This window comes from Sceloporus undulatus, chromosome 6, assembly GCF_019175285.1.
Source record: "Sceloporus undulatus isolate JIND9_A2432 ecotype Alabama chromosome 6, SceUnd_v1.1, whole genome shotgun sequence".
In the NCBI taxonomy this organism is placed as follows: Eukaryota; Metazoa; Chordata; class Lepidosauria; order Squamata; family Phrynosomatidae; genus Sceloporus; species Sceloporus undulatus.
The window spans coordinates 31,010,466-31,028,544 of NC_056527.1; the positions used below are offsets into that span (position 1 = coordinate 31,010,466).

Here is an 18,079-nt window from a genome sequence, read left to right on the forward strand (position 1 = left end):
CACCCTCAGTGCAGTACCTTGCATGTCTCCATGTTGAAATTCATTTGGTTAGCTTTGGCCCAACTTTCTAGTCTGTTCAGGTCCTTTTGAATTTTGATCCTGTGCTCTGGGGTATTAGCTGCTACTCCTAATTTGGTGTCATCTGCAAATTTGGTAAGTATACCCTCAATTCTGTCATCCAGGTCATTGATAAAGATGTTGAATAGCACTGGGCCCAGGACAGAGCCCTGTGGGACCCCACTGGTCACTTCTCTCCAGGATGAAAAGGAGCTATTGTTGAGCACCCTTTGGGTTCAGCCGCTCAACTAGTTATAAATCCATGTAACAGTTACATTGTCTAGCCCACATTTCACTAGCTTGTTTGCAAGAATGCCATGGGGAACCCTGTCAAAAGCCTTACTGAAATCAAGATATACTATATCCACAGCATTCCCTTCATCTACCAAGCTGGTAATTTTATAAAAAAAAGAAAAAAAAAGAAAAAGAAAAGAGGTCAGATTTGTCTGGCATGACTTGTTTCTCTGAAACCTGTGCTGATTTTTTGTGATTATGGCATTACTTTCTAGATGTTCACAGACTCTCTGTTTAATGATCTGCTCTAGAATCTTTTCTGGTATTCATGTCAGACTAACTGGATGATAATTGTTGGGATCCTCTTTTTTTCCCTTTTTGAAGATGGGAACAACGTTTGCCCTCCTCCAGTCTGCTGAGACTTCTCCTGTTCTCCAGGAGTTCTCAAAGATTATTGCCAATGGCTCTGATATTATATTTGCCAGTCCTTTTAATACTCTTGCATGTAGTTCATCTGGTCCTGGAGACATACCGTATATTCGTTTAGATTGAACAGGTATTTCTGTACTATCTCTTTACTTAGTCTGTGCTGAATTTCCCCTGTTCTGTCCTCTGCTCCATTTTCCTGAGGTTCAGCACCCTTTGCCTTTTCTGAGAACACTGTACAGTGAGGCAAGAAGGTGTTGAGTAATTCTGCCTTTTCTCTGTCCCCTGTTAGCATTTTGCCAACTTCTTCATGAAGTGACCCTACCGTTTCCTTCTTCCTTTTGCTGTGGACATATCCCAAAATGCCCTTTTTGTTGTCCTTAACCTCTCTAGCAAGCCTGAGTTCAGAACCCTGGTCTCTAGAGACATACCTGTAGTACTATGCTCAGACCACTACACCATGATGAATTTTTCTGTTCATCTTGTATGGAATTTTTTAAAGACATATTGTAAGTTTGAAAACATGCCATTCAACATGTCTAAGACACTGGACCACTTTCTGTATGTTTTGCTGATTAACTTCTCTCTCAGACTTCAGAGCAAAATTAAAGATTATCTTCTTTTTTGTCAGACTGGCTTCATTGTAAAAGCCTGGCTTCACTGACTCCTTTGCAATCCAGTTGTGATAAGCTTACTATGAGCAAACTTCTCTTGGACAGTTACAGCTTGTTTGTGTTGGAAAAAATAATAATATTGGAATGAGCCAATTGTTAAAATGGAAATTTTAACTGATATTTAATACCTGCAACATTTCTTTTGCTAAAGTTACTCATGGTCCTGAAAAACTAGTATTCCAACATGTATTAGTGTTGTCCAGAACATAATGAAATAATTCTAAATATCTCCCTAAGCATGTTGCAAAGTACTGTATATAATAAAGATTAAAAATAAAACAAAAGGCAACCCCTACTAGTTACCTTGCTGGCTGCAGCATATGGGAGTTGTAGGTGAAAACAACTGGAGGGCGAAAGATTCCCTAAAGTTCCTTTAAGTTAAAATATGAAGATTTTATGCTTTTACTTGAAATTCTTAGTATTGTAGTTAGTATTCCTAAGTATTTCTAAGAAATATGTGCTAGTACTATAACATTTATCAGGAAAGCATGTGTGTGACCAATGTCTTTGGGCATGTCTCTTTTGAATGAAAATGTTACTTCTGTTACCATTATTCCATAAAAAAACACAACAAAAACCCTCTGATGCTTGTATTATTGTTGAATCTCCTGGTCATAGCTGCTTAAAATACCTGTGTAGTGCAAAATGGTTGCTTACTAGTTTTATAGAAGAAGATTTGAAAAATTGGCATCATTTTAGGGAAGAAACAAAGAAAAAATGTTCTTGGAATATGAATAGTGTCAAGATGCAGAATGATGCAGTGATAAAAAAATGTTCTTGGCATCTAGTGGAAAAAAGATTTTACAGGGACAAGATTTAGGTGAAGAGTGCCTTGTTTTGCCCCTAGTCTCTTAAGGGCTGTCCTGCATATTTTCTGTTATGCAAATATGCCATCTGAAGAAATTTATGGAAGACCAAAGAATGGTTTAATTTTATATTGCATGTAGATTTTTAACGAACTTGGGTGACTGTTGCAGTACACAACTAGAACTGCAACCATTAAGAAGTACAGGCCAAGAGAAGATCTTGTGTTCTAGCTTCAGAGAACACAGGGAATCTAGACTTCATTAATGAATGTATACGTTATGTACTGTTTAGGTTTTTTATTTGCTTATCTAAATCGTTAATGTATTATGTAGTTTTATGTAATTTTGTAAACTGCTTTGATCTTTTTGGAAAGACAGTATATAAATTAATTAATAATTATTATTATTATCATTATTAAAATAATTGTTAAAATGTATATGGTCATACAAAGTGTAAGCAAATGAAACTACTCCTTATACTTCCAACAGAAAGTGCTGGATGGGTGCATGAATTCGCTTCCATTGCCATACTGTAATTTGAGAAAGAGAAGACACTGAGTTCATTTTCTGATAATCTAAAACAAGGGTTGGCTGTTGCATGCCAAATCATTCTGAACCTTCTCAATCTTCTTCATCATCTCCCTCATCCTTCATCCTTCATTATGGTATCTAAGGCAGATAGGAGTTGCATTCCCACAACATTTTCAAGGCCACCTGTTCCCTTCCTCAGGATAAAACCACTACTAGATGTGCCATAAATTTATGTATGGCTCTATTTTTCCACTTTCCTGCCACCTCCTCTCTTAATCTTGGGGAAAATAGGAACTAGTCGAGGTTCCCTGTTAGAGAAAAGGGTCTGAACAAAAATTTCCATTCATTATTACTAGCCCCTACAGCCAGCACGTTGTAGAGATTGACATCTCTTCTACTGCAGACAATTTGATGTGTGCTGGGCTTCACCAAATACTATTTCATGTACCAAAGAGGTCCCTGAATTATTTACACCCAGTAACAGAAAACCAGGTATGGAGAGCTACAGCAAAAAAGACTAAGGGGCTGTACAGATTGGGAAGAAATGGCAGTGGCAGGGTGGAGTGGAGGCTTGGTGGCTGTCGTCTGCCCCAACTCCATCTCCAAAGTGGCATCACGCCATCTGCACGACCAGATGGCATGCGGCATCACGTTTCTACGGTGCAATGTTTACATATGTTGCACTGAAAAAAGTGGGAGAGCTGCAGCAACGGCTTTTTTCTACCCTAAAAAGGCATAGCATTTTGCCACTTCTTTTGGGGTTGGAAAAACACCGGATTGGGCCTGTGGTGTGCGGTTGCTGTGGCCCCAGTCTGGCAAAGTAGGGGCACAGAGCTGCTCCTTTGGGGCCATAGTTTTCCACCTAAAGGTAAAAGTGCTCTTTTGAAAACAGAAAGAAAAACCCCTGGGGAAAATGTAATGGGATATTGGTAGCAACTACCTGATTCACTATCCAGAGAATAAAACCATTTGTTTTAGGCAAGGGTGAAAGAGGAAACAATTTACTTTAAAAATCATTTAATGAATCTTAATATTTTCGTGGTTAAGTAAGATGGCAAATCTGCTGACTGCTATATTTTCTTCTAAGAATGGAGGGCTAGCTCTGAGTCCATTATGTTTCCGTCTAATAGCATATATACCACCGAGTCTCCTAACATCCCTTTACATGCACCTTGCCTGTATTATAATCAGCATTTCACTGGTATCTATTGTTCAGGAATTTTTTAAAAATGTAACGTTTCTTGAATTTAATGAGCAGATACATGTCTACATACAAATGACTACATTTTGTTGGCTAACTTCTTTTGGTTACTTTTTGTCTTCAAAGGCAAATACATGCAGATGATGAACATTTTGAAGCCCATTGCATTTGATGTGATCCACTTCATGTCCCAGCTTTTTGACTATTATATGTATGCAATATATACGTTTTTTGGACGGAATGACACAGTAAGTAAATATTACCATTCATCAGTGTGTTCCGGCATGATGAAGGGGAGGAAAAAGAAGGAAGCACTCTTAGCTGAGACAGTAAATTACTCTTGAAGTTAATTATTATAAGACCCATAGAAGAGCTTGTGCTTAGCTTTTAAGATAGCACAGAAAATGAAATATTATGAAGTAGTAATCTGAGAATTATTCAAAATTCACTTTTTATTTCATATCATTGAGGAAGATAGCACCCATGCTACAATGACTCATTTTGCTGTTTCAATTGCTTTTAAAATAATGTGCACACGTTTTAAATTACGATTTGGTGCTCTCATAACATGTCATAGTGAACAAAAATTTCCCCTTAGGTTTTTCAGAAGGGAAAACGCATAGGCAAACAAATGAGATGAGTTTATGTGGGTCATGTAGGCTGGTGAGTGTGCTCCTACAGATTTATAAAAGCTTCTCTAATTTTGAATAATTAAGACAGTCCAATTTGAGCAATCTTTCCAAGCATCATCTACCATGGGTCATGAAGCCAGAAAGAAGTGAACACATCTCACATATCCCTTCCCTCTCATCCTCCTGTTGCATACTGACTTTGGCACAAAGATTTTGGCTTGTATTAAGCTAGAGTTCACCATTACATGTGAACTGGAGAAGTATAACTTCATTAACCAACTAGAAATACAGTCAGCCCTCTGTATTGGTGGGCTAGCCACCCATGGATTGAAGCATCCACAAATGGCCCACCCAGTATTGCAAGTGGCAGTGCATGCATGTGACCGCACCAACACAGTCATGGGCACATTGCATATCCATTGGCAATAATGGGACTTGAGGTTCCACAGGGGGTGGGTAGAATGGAACACCTGTCAATATGGAGGGCCAACTGTATAAGCAGGATATTGATAACAGAGCATAGAAACATCCATGTTAAATGAGGTAGTGTTGGAGAAGGAAATTTTAACATATTTCAATTAATTTCTTCATGAGTTGATTAAATTAAAATAATTTAAAGTAGCCAGAACTGAAATAAAATTTCAATTATATACAGCTATAAAAGCAATAATGGTTGTTGAAATTTTTAACAAATTAAGGGTAACACATTATTTCCATTTTGTAGTTGTGTGGACAAGTTGACTATGGTTTGAAATCAGTGAGAATTTTAGTGTAGCTAACGGAGGCTGAATCCAGCCCAAGGAGATTGGTCCTGAAGATACAGTCTGAATTTTAGAAAAGTATAGTCATTGTAAGAGTGTAGAGATGATAAGCCAGCCATACGTCTCTAGGCCTTTTTCAAGCTACACAGGGAAGGCATCACAGGGAAATGTTACTGTTCCTTTGGTAGCTGTCATTGAGTAGCTAGCCTTTCACTAAGCTGGTTCATTGTGCACATACTATTCATCATTTACTTTGAGCTTATACATTTGCAAGGTATGTTTAGAATAGCAGTGAAAACAAATTAAGGATATTTTCCATGTTATAGAAATTTCAAAATTGATGTAAATGTTAGGATTGGCTGCCCCATGAGCTTTAACAGAATAGGATTCTAAATTAAGCATTTATTTGCTTGACAGATCCACACGTGTTACTAAGTAGTCTTGGCTGTTCTTTTTGGCAAAAATAATACATTTAAGGTTGTGTTGTTTACAGGACTTAACAGTAAAGATTTATCTTAAAATGACTTGATTTTCTTTGGCTATTTCTGCTATTCTTTGTTTCAACTTTTTCTATATTGCCTGTTTATATTTTAAAGCTTTTCCCCTGTTCTATACTTTCCACATGTAGCAGAGAAATACACAGAACTAGGCAGGTAAATGGGGGAAAAACAGCTGTATGAGGGCCTAAATACCCTAAAGGCACTAGATTTTGTCTTGCCTAATCAGGGGCAGCCTTGTACTTGGATGAGAGACAGCCAACGATACCAGGTGCTGTAGGCTGTATTTCAAAGGAAAGAAATGGCAAACCCATCTCTGAGGATTCCTTGCTTAAGAAAACCCTATGAAATTCATGGGGTCACTATTAAGTTGACAGATGACTTGAGGACACCATACACATTTCCTAGAAATTCAACTGTGTGCTTGTCTTTCCAAATCTGGTGCCATCCAAATGTGTTGGATTACAACTGGAGTCATTCTTAGCCAGCTGGCTAAGGGTGATGGAAACTGTAATCAGACGCTTATCTGAGGCACCAGGTTTGGAAGGGCTGCCAAAGAGCAGCAGAACCATCCTTTAAAAATAGCCTAAAATGCTTGCTTGAGTTCCCCAAGAGCTGTTTTCTCACCCATAATGGTGTGTGGACAGGCAATGTGTCACCTGCCAGAATTTCATTGACTTTCACTTTTCCCTGTCCATCTCACCTTAGTCTGCAATAGTTTCCTTCTCTCAGTATTAAACCTGACATATTCCACGACACCGTTAACACTATCCCTTAAAAATAACATGTTGATTTTGTCTGAAGGCTCTGCATTCTTCATTGAGTCAACATCTGCCAAGTAATTTTTTTTCTGCTCTTCTTGCCTCTCCTTACAAGGAACAAGGAACAAAGATACCATTTTTCTTCCTCTTCTTTTTATTTCTGATGCAGTGTTGGCCAGTTTTAGTTTCCTAAAATTTCAGAAGCTGTTTATAATTTGGAAACCAAACCTTCACATTATCTTAGCAGTAATTAATAATCAAATTGAAACCTTATCTTCTGCAACAAAGAGGATTTGGAAGGAAACATGAAGATTTTGCTGCAGTTATTTTACAGTAGATGACTATTCAGTGGATAAACTGTAAATATTTCCATGTAAGGGGAGAATGTTATATTCTCTACCTTTGTAGAAGACCTCCCACTCATCACCTACCTCCTTACTAATGTTTATTTTGTAGTGTAGCAATGTACAGTCTTAACTTCCAAGGGCCTTTGCTCTAGATTGTTGGAATGTTCAGCTGTGCAATGAAATTCTAATAGAAAAGTGTTTTAAATGTGGTTCATGTTCTTATAGTATCTGTACATGGGATACTGAACTGTTAAGAAAAGCATACAATTGAATGCAGTTTATTATCTACCACTCTGAATGTACCAGTCTTGTCTGATTTTGAAAGCGAAGCGTATAGGGCATGAAAAAAATTCTGCCCAAAACTTCAGAGAGCTGGGGGTTTAGATGGATTAATGGATTAATAGTCTAATAGGCCACATCCTATATTCCTGAATGAACAATTGTAAAATGCTTTTGACATGCTTTTAGTACCCATTGTGAACTTCTGAAAGCAAAACCAATCCTTGAAATTCATGAAGCACTAAAGCAGTTTTGCAAATAATTCTAAACAGTATCCAAGTGTGCACTTGCCTTCCAGTTGATAAGTAATATCAAGGTTTTCTATTCAACGACATGTCTTCACCTTTAGCCATTCAAACAGATAGCATAAGTGCAGCCTTTTAATAAAAGGGATTGTTGACACAGATTCAACTTCAGCAAATATGCATTGCTTCACTCCTGATTTGTTTTTTTTCATCTAAACAAGTACAGAACATTATACATAAGGGTTCACAATTTTTAGTTAAACACAACACATATATTTGATGCATTTTAAAACAGTGTTAGTTGTCCACTGTAAGCCAAAATATGACAGTCAAAATAAAATGGGTTGTATTAATTCAGCCTTGTTCTTAGACATTTGATGCCATCAGTGTTGAGCAAATAAACTCAGAATTCTGCTTAATTGAAAGATCAGCTACACCAAACTGAAATAGAGATAAATCTGAACCTTTGAATAAAGTTAGGTACTTTTAAAATTACATTTTTTTCCAAGAAATTCTGTCTTCCATATAAGTGTTCTTTCTTATTCATTTCTCCATGTAACTGTAGCAGGAGAAAACATGTTCATAAAAAGAATATAAAGGTAAAGGTAGTCCCTTGACATGAATGTTGAATTGTAGCTGACTATAGTAGGCAGTGGTCATCTCCGTTACTAAGCTGAAGAGCCAGTGTTGTCCAAGGACTGCTCTGGTCGTCATTTGGCCAGCATGCCTGCACCAAAAGTTGTTCCCTTCCCACCAAAGTGGTACCTATTTATCTACTTGCCTTTGCATGCTTTCGAACTGCTCGGTTGTCAGAAGCTGGGACTAGTGAAAGGAGCTCACCCTGTAATGCAGCACTCAGGCCTTGAACTATCAACCTTCCAGTCTTCCGATCATCAGAATTGGTATCTTAACCACTAAGCCACTGTATCCATAAAAATAATAAGGTAATGGATAATAAACTAAAAATATACCTGTGAGAAACCATTTATTTATAGACTTCTCTGAAAGTTGACCAGATGTGTGTCCGTATGACTCTGATGACTATCTACCAGACATTCAAATGTTCAAAGAGCTATTAAGTCCTCTATCTATTGATTTATAAATAGTGGACATTTGTCTTTTTGTTGCTGCAGTATAAATCCTTTAGTTATTGAAAGGGCAGGAAAGACAATTTCGATTGACTAAAAAAGTTAATTTCTAAGGTGTGAGAAAATAGGTCAAGAATAAGTGTGCAACATGCACAGATTGCTATGAAATATTAATTCTACAGATAGCCGTTATTTTTTCTTTCTTTTTGTCTCAAAAGGTTTTTTTCTCCATTTTCTTAATATGACTGTAAAAATGTTAATTGGTACAAAAAATAAAAATTGCAGGTGCCAGACAATTCCATACTTGAAAGTTCCAGGCTTTTAATTATGCAAGACCATTTGTTTACTTCAAGCCAGGTAGTGGTGGTAGTAGTAGTAGTAGTAATAATAATAATAATAATAATAATAATAATAATAATAATAATAATTTATAGCCCGCCCAATTACAAGGAATCTGGGTGGGTTACAGCAATAAAAATACAGAGAATACAATAAAATAAAATACCATAAAATAAGATGTGACGTAAGTCACAGAATTTACAGCTAGAACTGGGCCTGTCTTTTTCACTCCCTTCCAGGTCTGATGATGACAATAGGTACAGAGGGAGGGTTCTTCTTCTTGAGGCAGGAATTTTATTTTAATTAATTTTAATTTAATTCTTCTCATTAAATTTAAGAGAAGAATTGGTAGACAGAGTGACGTACGTCACAGTAAATGGGGAGAGGAACTAGGTAGGGAAGGCCTGCCAGAAGAGATCTGTTTTAAGAGCCTTCTTAAAGGCTGTAAGAGTAGAGAGTTGGCAGATCTTCTTTGGCAGATCATTCTATAGCTTCGGAGCAGCAGTGGAGAAGGCCCTCTGGGTAACTGAGGTTAGTCTAGATTTTTTTGGCTGAAGTAGAGTCTTCCCCGAAGACCTTATAGTGAGGGACGGACAGTACGGAAGAAGGCGTTCCCTTAAGTATTCTGGACCCAAGCCATGTAGGGCTTTAAATGTAATCACCAACACCTTGTACCTTGCCTGGAAACTAATTGGTAACCAGTGAAGGGATTTCAAAACCGTTGTTATGTGATCATTACGAGAAGTACCTGTAATTAACTTGGTAGCTTGTGTATGGCAGTGTAACACTAACTTGGCTTATGTAGGACATTAGTGTGTTTTTTGAATGACACTTCTAAGCGTAGAAGGGCCATTCATTTGAATTTAGACCAAAGGAATATCTATTTCAAGAAATGTATTCCTGGAGTAAAACACATACCAGTATTTGGATAATATGGTGGAAGTAGACCCTGAAAAGGTGTGTATGTTTCTTAATTCTCATCACAATGCAGTTACCTGAACAGTTCTGTAGCAATCTTTATAGTTAATATTGGGTTTAATAATAATAATAATAATAATAATAATAATAATAATAATAATAATAATAATAAAATAAAACTTTATTTATATACCGCCCTTCGAAACATCAGGGCCGTTAACAACAATAATACATACATCCAATACAGATTAAAAGCAGTGCAATTAAAACAATAAAAGAACTTGTGCCAAATCACAAGCTACTAACAGAGGGGGGGAGAGGGGGCTCTTAGGGCAAAGAGTCAGGGGTAAGCCTGCTTGAAGAAGGTTTTCAGCCTCTTCTTAAATTAGGCCAGGGAGGTTGCTGAATGGAGCTCAATGGGCAGCGAGTTCCAGAGGGTAGGGGCTGAGGTGGAAAAGGCCCTTCTGGTGGTATTAACTAATCTAGCCTCCGGAACTCTTAACAGATGCTGCCCGGTGGATCTGAGTGTGCGGGGCGGATTGTACGGAGTGAGGCGGTCCTTTAAGTACTCTGGGCCCAAGCCATTTAGGGCTTTATAGGTTATAACCAACACCTTGTATTGCGCCCGGAAGTGAATAGGCAGCCAATGTAGGTCTTTTAAGACCGGTGTTATATGACTGGTCCTAGGTATGTTAGTGACCAGTCTTGCTGCCATATTTTGCACTAATTGCAGCTTCCGGGTATGGTACAAGGGTTGCCCCATGTAGAGCGCATTGCAGAAATCCAACCGAGAGGTTACCAGAGCATGTACCACTGTTTCTAGGTCCCCCCGGCTCAGGTAGGGACGCAGCTGGCGTATCAGCCGAAGCTGATAACAGGTGCTCCTGACCGTCGCATCCACCTGAGATGTGAGGTGGAGCGACGAGTCAAGGAGCACCCCCAGACTGCGTACAGAGTCCTTCACGGGAAGCGTGATCCCATTCAGGACAGGTGGAACCACCACCATCCCTGGGCCAGGAGAACCTATCACGAGTACTTCCATTTTCTCTGGATTCAAGCTGAGTCTGTTTTCCCTCATCCAGCCCATTACCGGCTCCAGACATGCATATAATGGCATTAATACCACTTAAAACTGGGCCTTGCTTTGAGCCTTACATAAACTATGGCATTTTTCTTCTTCTTGATTCATACTACAGGTATTTATGTAGGTGTAACTATATTCAGTCTTTTCAAATGAAAATCTACCTTACATAACTGATTATCTAAGTGTATGAAAATAAATGCTATTAAATAATGCCTATAAATACTCAAGTTGATTTTCAATACTTTTTCCACCTGGCAAAATATCCCGTAATGTTTGATGTTGTTATTCTGATCAGTGCAATGTCCCAAAGTAACTATGTCAAGGCTGTTCAAAATTACATCTTATACGGTGGATAATTCTTGTGTTGGTATGAATTGTGTGTTGTTATTTTAGCATATGGAACATCTTTTTATTATGTCCATTGTTAAGTGCATTGATACCATCATTATCAAAAGATTTTTCCTCCAATTTTGGGATTTGATTGGAATGTGCTTTTATGCAATGGGACATGAGTAAACCAAATTACTTGTCTTTTACCCAAATTGTCTTACTTAGAATTGTTTCTTATTTCCAGTTTGAATCAACAGGACTTGGCCTCAGCAGCAGTAGGCTTCGCACCACCCTGAACAGAATCCAAGAGAGTCTGATTGATCTGGTATGTTATGGAACTTTGTTAGAATTTTGGATAGTGAAGGAATACGATAAACCTGCTCAGCATTTGCTTTTGCACCATACACTTTCACCTTCCTGTTTTCAGGTTTATCTTTGCAAATTATGAAAAGAGTGGTCACAGGGCCTACACAAGATTTTGTTCCCTTCTCCCTCATTCTTCCTGTGTAAATCAGAAAATTAATTTCACCTGTCCTTAGAGCTTGGATAATTATTTTGAAAGTTCTTGTCCTGTTTCTCAAAGAGTTAATCATAGTTGTGTTTCACAGATCATGAAAATTGTTATCTTTCGCTATGGCTGCATCTGCACTGCAGAAATAATGCCTTTGATACCACTTTTAAGTGCCATGGCTCAATGCTATGGAACTTTATAATTTGTAGTTTTGAAATATATTTAGCCTTCTCTGCCTGGTGCCACAACAAACTATAAATCCCAAGATTCTCTAGCAAGAAGCAATGGTAGTTAAAGCAGTTAAAACATGAGGCAGTGGCACAAAACCGATTCAAGTTAGCACTTGATCCATTTGATATTTTTTCCTCTATCACTTCCTGATTCCAAATCCCCATAACTATAAAAATAACTTGAAAAGTTACAGTTGCATTGCAAAAAAGGTGACACGGCCTCTTGTCAAGTTCCAATCATAATGTAGCTTGGTTATAGCTTGGTAGTTTGGAATGAAAGAACTATAAGCAACTGGTTGTTTGTAATGAGTTAATTCTGAGTTCTGCAAACCCTTATGTAGTGGGTATACTGCAGCATTCTAACACTTTCCAATTCTAGTGTGCCAGTGCTTCTTTCACTCCAACTCCAGTTTCTTTGTCATTTATCTAAATTATGTTCTAGGGAAAAAATGTTGGGGATTAGACCTCCATGGCTATTTCTACTGGAGCATGTGCAGTGTACAGTAAACATTCTGAATCGATTATTGTTGGTTATAATTTGAATAACACCCACCAGCCTTTTTTGTAAAATGTCTTTGACAATGTGGAAATCCTACCAGTACTCCTAAAAATATTTCAGAAAGGAAGAGGCAGAAATGTGTCATAAAAACACAGCAGGAGTTTTAAGTGTGGGTGGTAATGGTACAGTAATAGAAATATTTCCTGATGGAACTTGTTAGCAATTTGTTCTGCTTGTTTCTACAGCAGTAGATTGCCCAAGTTAGTTCACCTGATGGAAAGATCTTAGTGTTGATGCAGCCTGTGGCTATCATGCCACCTTTTAGTAACAGCTAAATATTAAGCATTTAATAACCTTTTGAATATGGTGATAAAGAGTAACAGATGGAACAAATTCAGCCTTGGTGTTTTGCAACTACTTAACTATGTTAAGTTTTTAATGACTCTTGGGCAGTGGTGTGGGCTGCAAATATTTTTCAAATTTCCATTACTCAGTTGTGAATTTTTTCCCCATTTCTGAAAAAAATAAATTGTCACCTGACTAAAGATGGAGAAAAGAAATAGGTTTTCATTGCATATAGAATACTTTAACAGAAAGTAATTTTCAACAAACCATGCTGTATACTTATATACTTTGCAATTAACATCTTAACCATACTATACCTTATCCATACTACACCATACTATGCCTGGAGTTTTGGTACAAATTATAGAAATGGAATTAGACAGTTGGCATGGGTATGGACTGTCTTCCTCTCAGAAGCCCATTTGGCATCAACGCTGGTCTATTTTCATTTCAAGTCACAACACGAAAATAAATCTCTTGTGCTCATTGGTATTCTCAGTGACATTACCATTGATTTTAATGTATGTGAATGTACAGTTTTGTGCAGAAAAGATGCTCTCACTATATGGGGTCTTTTGCTATACAGCTGTGATATTGGCATGGTGATAGCCTTTCTCTATCCCTTTTCTTCTTCAAAGAAACTCTGTAATGGATGTTGGCAGCTTTCTTATTTTCAGTTCGTTCCATCAAACTTGTATCAAAGTCTCTCTTATCAGAAATTTCTGCAGTCTTTCCTTTGACTTACTGAAGAAGGGCTTGAAATAGTAACAAGCCAAAATGTACTGGGCTTTTAAACTGTGAAACATAACCTCTTGTTATGCTTCTTCTCTTCTTGATAATTGGTAGTTACTTCAACACCTAGCAAATACTATATGTAAATGTTAGAATTTGTTCTGTTTAGTAGGAAGTACAGTTGGACCTCCACATTTGCAGTTCAGACTTCTGTGGATTTAATTCTTTGCAGGTGTGATTAATATGTTATTTCTAGGAATCTTTAGGTCCCCCAGTGCAACTCTGCCAGAGGCTGACCATAGAGCTGTGTTGGAGAACCTAGAGGTTTTTAGAGAAAACAACTATCTGGATATTTTTTTATTTATTTGTAGTTTTCCCATATTCATGGGGGGTCCTTCACCACTAACTCCTGCGGATGTGGAGAGACCACTGTATTTATTTCCAGATAGTCTCAGTTTTGACTTGCAGTAGTACAGAACAGATTCATGATGGATAAAGAAGAGAGCCAGTCTCTTCTCTGTTGTCTTCAGCTTATCTGAAGGTTTTTCTAGGTTTAGAACAGGGGTGGGCAACCTGCAGGCCTTGCACCAATTTCAGAGTTCCTCTGCAAATAATTAAGTCAGACCCCTTGCAATATCAGGTTCTCCTGCTCCAGTAGCCCACTGTCTGGATAGAAAGTGGGGAGTGGCAGGTCCTCGTCCATGGTCAGTTTGTGGCCCATGACACTTTGCCCCCAAAGAAATGTGTCACTTGGCAGGAAAAAGTTTTCCTAGCTTTTGTTAAGTGTTTGTTTGTAATCTATTAATACATTAAAAAACAACAGTTCCAGGCTATAAACTGAACTAAAATATCAATGATTCAGTATTTGAGAAAAGTACCGTGTGAAATATAATAAAAATAATCTCAGAGTGAAGTAACTGGTCTATCAATTTTATCACTATGATTTCCAGTATAGCAATAGCTGGATTGTTTGAGTTTGGGCTTGGAACAAATTTGAATTGGAATATCCTTAGAAACTCTAGAGAAAATCAATGTAAGAATGCTCAACAACCCAACAGCAACCCTTCCATGGGATCTACACTCCATTTTATAGTAATTAAGTGTAATTAATTATTGAAATACTTATTCATAACCTTCAAGAACCTGTTGTGCAGAGACCAGCATTTTCCCCACTAGTCAGAGAAAGATAAAACAATAACTTGAAAGAAATAAAATTAGTGTCTACTTCATAGACTGTGTTGTATGGAGGAATACCATTGCCTTGACAATCCTTCAGAAGCTCAGAGCAACTTTAGTGTCCTGTCCGTTATTAAAACTGTAAAACGATTAAAATTAGTTCAGTCTTATATACATTCAATTCTCACCCTCTGTGTTTCATCACATGAAAACCATTTTCATTGGTATCAACAATGTTACCAGATGTTTAATCAGCCCACCATATAACTTCACATAAGCATTTATACGAGGAGAGGGGAACCTGTAGCTTTCCAAATGTTTTTGGACTCCGTCTCCCATAAATTCCAGCCAGTATGATCAGGGATAGTAAGAGTTATAGTTAAGGAACATCGAGGTTCTCAATGGTTCACCATCCATAATGCACAACACTGTACATGCAGTAATGGTCCAAAACACTTTTTCATTTCCCTCTATCAGTTTTTCCTGGAACTGTCTCGGCTTACCTAAATGACAGAGAACAATGGGTTATGTTTGAATTTTTATTCTTGCTTTATTTTAGACAAAAATACAGAAACTAGAGTTACTTTAGAGAGCCAGTGTGCTGTAGTGGTTCGAATGTAGGAGTGACTCCCCATCATATCTGTTGTATGGAGGTATGACCATTTCCACAGAGGTTCTCCTCTTATTTGTCCTTCTGTCCTTACTTTTCTGGGGGTGAAACCCACCCACATAACACTCTTCAAACAGGGTGGGTTGTGGAGGGGGAAAAGACACAACCCCAGTGTTTTTCAGACATGAGTGGATACAAGGGCAGGAACAATTACTATGAGGCACGCAACTCAGAATAGCTTGACATTTACTAGGACTATTGACTGTTTAGACAAGCCCTTAATGACTGTGTGCAGCTGATGATTGTGTGGTATTCAATCCCTGCCTAAGGTAATGTTTGGTATTCAATTCCTGCCTTCACATGATTGCAGGTTCAGTCTCTTGGCAATTCTTAAATGAAATATCTCTGGTAGGAGAAGTGGTATAGAGATTGAAGAACTTCTTCTGGTCAAAGCGGACAGTGTTGATTTAGATAGCCCTATGCAAATCCTAGAAACATTAACAATATATGGATATGTTAAAGTTATATCACTGAGGAGATCTAGTTTATCTCCAGCCTTTTTAAAATTCATTGATTACTTTGCTAAATCCTTAAACCTAAAAAAAAAGCCACTTAGAATTGCTGGAGACTGCCATAATGAGTTAACATAATGAAAAACATTAAAATAACAGTGTTTGGCCTCGTAACAACTAAATTAGCAAATGTTAATTGCTGGAAAATGTAAGTAATTGAGATACTGACTTAATTTTCTAATGAATTATTTCTCCCTTCTGGTCCAGATAGACAAAGGAGGGTGAGGTTATTAATGGCTGCTCATAATGATGGCTATAACCTCTAGTACCAGAGCCAGTATACTTCAGTCTGCCAGTTGATGGGGAAGATGAACAAGATGGTGCTGCACCCATGCCCTATTTGTGGGCTTCCCATAGCTGTTCTTTGAGTATTGTAGAAATAGAATATTGAAGTAGGTAGGTGTTTGGTGTAATCCAGTAGGATTTTCTAATGACTGTAGAAGAATCTGAGCCCAGATCTTCTGATTCTGAAGCCTAAATCCAATTGTCCTTCTTAAGTATATAAATCTATTGAATCAATATGAATTTGGTGAGGAACAGTTATGTTAGTTCTATTGATTCTGGTCTATTTGAAGTTGGATTTAGGAGAAAATCAGTAGTTGACCACTTTGTCTTTATACTAAAATACAGACAGTTTTGTGTTCAGGTGAGAGCTCTCCATTATTTATTGTTACCTCAAACTGAGATTATTGTTTTCAGTGAAGTCCTAACGTCTATTGTATAATCTTTTCATTGGCTTAGTTTGTTTAATACTAATTTCAAAAGGAATTTGTATTGTAAGACTGATAGGGGGAAAGGAGACATTTTGGTTTGCAAAATTGCTCTTGCCCAGGAGAAGCATTAGTTAGTAAGTAAAGTTTTAATTAACATCATCCATCACCATGAAGGGTGAGGGATTAGTTCCTGTACCTGTGCATGTGTATTGTGATAGTTCTGCTTGGATGTGCATGAAGATGTAGAATGTCTCTTGTAGAAAGAAGATATAAATTTTTAGATTATCAGGACAGAATATAATTGGGCTTCTGAAATGTAAGAAGCAGTCTCCCTGTCCTGTTCAACAGGCGTATTTGTGTAAGACAAAGTTTGAAATTTTCCTACCTAAGAAATAGGCTTATGAAAAGTCTAAAACTGCATCTACACTGCAGAATTAATGCAGTTTGACACCACTTTAGCTGCCATGGCTCAATACTATGGTATTCATAGTTTTTATTGATATTTAGCCTTCTCTGTCAGAAAGCTCTGGTGCCACAATTTATTTAGTCATTATATTAATTTGTATTCCACTTTTCTCCCAAAATTGGGACCCAATAAACCACAAATCCTAGGATTTCATACAATGGAGCCATGACAGTTAAAGTGGTGTCAAACTGCATTAATGGTGCAGTGTGGCAGCAGCTTGCATTACAGTTACTGGGGATTAAACTACTTAGGTGTCCTATCCATATAACCAGTGTGGTTCAGATGGGACACTCCTGTATGGGGGAGTAAATCAGTTCGTAATCCTTCAGTCTTGCTGTGGTCCCAGGTAAAAGGCCCACCAGTGTGCCCATAATGGAAATAATGGGCATGGAAAAATAAAAACTCCTGTAGAAGGAACATTTCCTTACATGCAAATAGCAAGGGACTCATGTGGGACTGCAATGGGAGGCAAATGGCAAGAGTTTAACCCCTCAGCTCCAGACTCTTCAAAGGGCATGGGATCAAGCTCATGCCCTATAAAATATATTTGAGAGGACCTTGTTTATTCTCACTTTCACAGTTTGTAGAAGTTGTTGAATATTTCTGTAAGATTAAATGTGGCAAACCCCAGCCCCCATCTGGGAACATGGGTAGTTAGAAATGTATGTTTTCCAGTACAGTGCTACCTCGGGTTACGAAATTAATTCGTTTCGCCGCTCCGTTCGTAACCCGAGTAATTTCGCAACCCGAAAAGGCTTTCCGTTAGCGCTGGAAAGCTGCTAGCCGTGCTTTGCGTTTGAATTTCGCGCCGAAAAAAATTTTGTAACCCAAAAAAAACATCGTATCCCGGAACAGTTTTTTCCAATCTAACTTTTTCGTATCCCGGAAATTTCGTAACGCGATCAATTCGTATCCCGGGGTACCACTGTACTTTTAAAGCTGTTGGAGGAAAAGTCCTAGAAATTTTTGGAAACTTGGGGGAAGAAATGTAATACAGTCGGCCCTTCTTATACAC

The 18,079-nt window shown here is 37.8% G+C and overlaps 1 protein-coding gene across 2 annotated transcripts in view; it reads left to right on the plus strand.

Annotated features, from left to right (window-relative positions):
- The window catches only part of VPS50 (VPS50 subunit of EARP/GARPII complex), a 68,606-nt gene extending 56,885 nt beyond the window's left edge, over nt 1-11,721 (plus strand). Inside the window, exons 21-23 of one of the 2 annotated variants that reach the window (XM_042474790.1) lie at nt 4,056-4,177; nt 8,265-8,395; nt 11,455-11,541. In XM_042474790.1, coding sequence (XP_042330724.1) covers nt 4,056-4,177; nt 8,265-8,369 — 227 coding nt within the window. In that variant the 3' untranslated portion in view covers nt 8,370-8,395; nt 11,455-11,541. Of the gene's footprint in view, nt 1-4,055; nt 4,178-8,264; nt 8,396-11,454 lie in introns of both variants that reach the window. The other variant, XM_042474789.1, reaches the window with a different exon arrangement.
- The last annotated feature ends 6,358 nt before the right edge of the window (nt 11,722-18,079 follow it).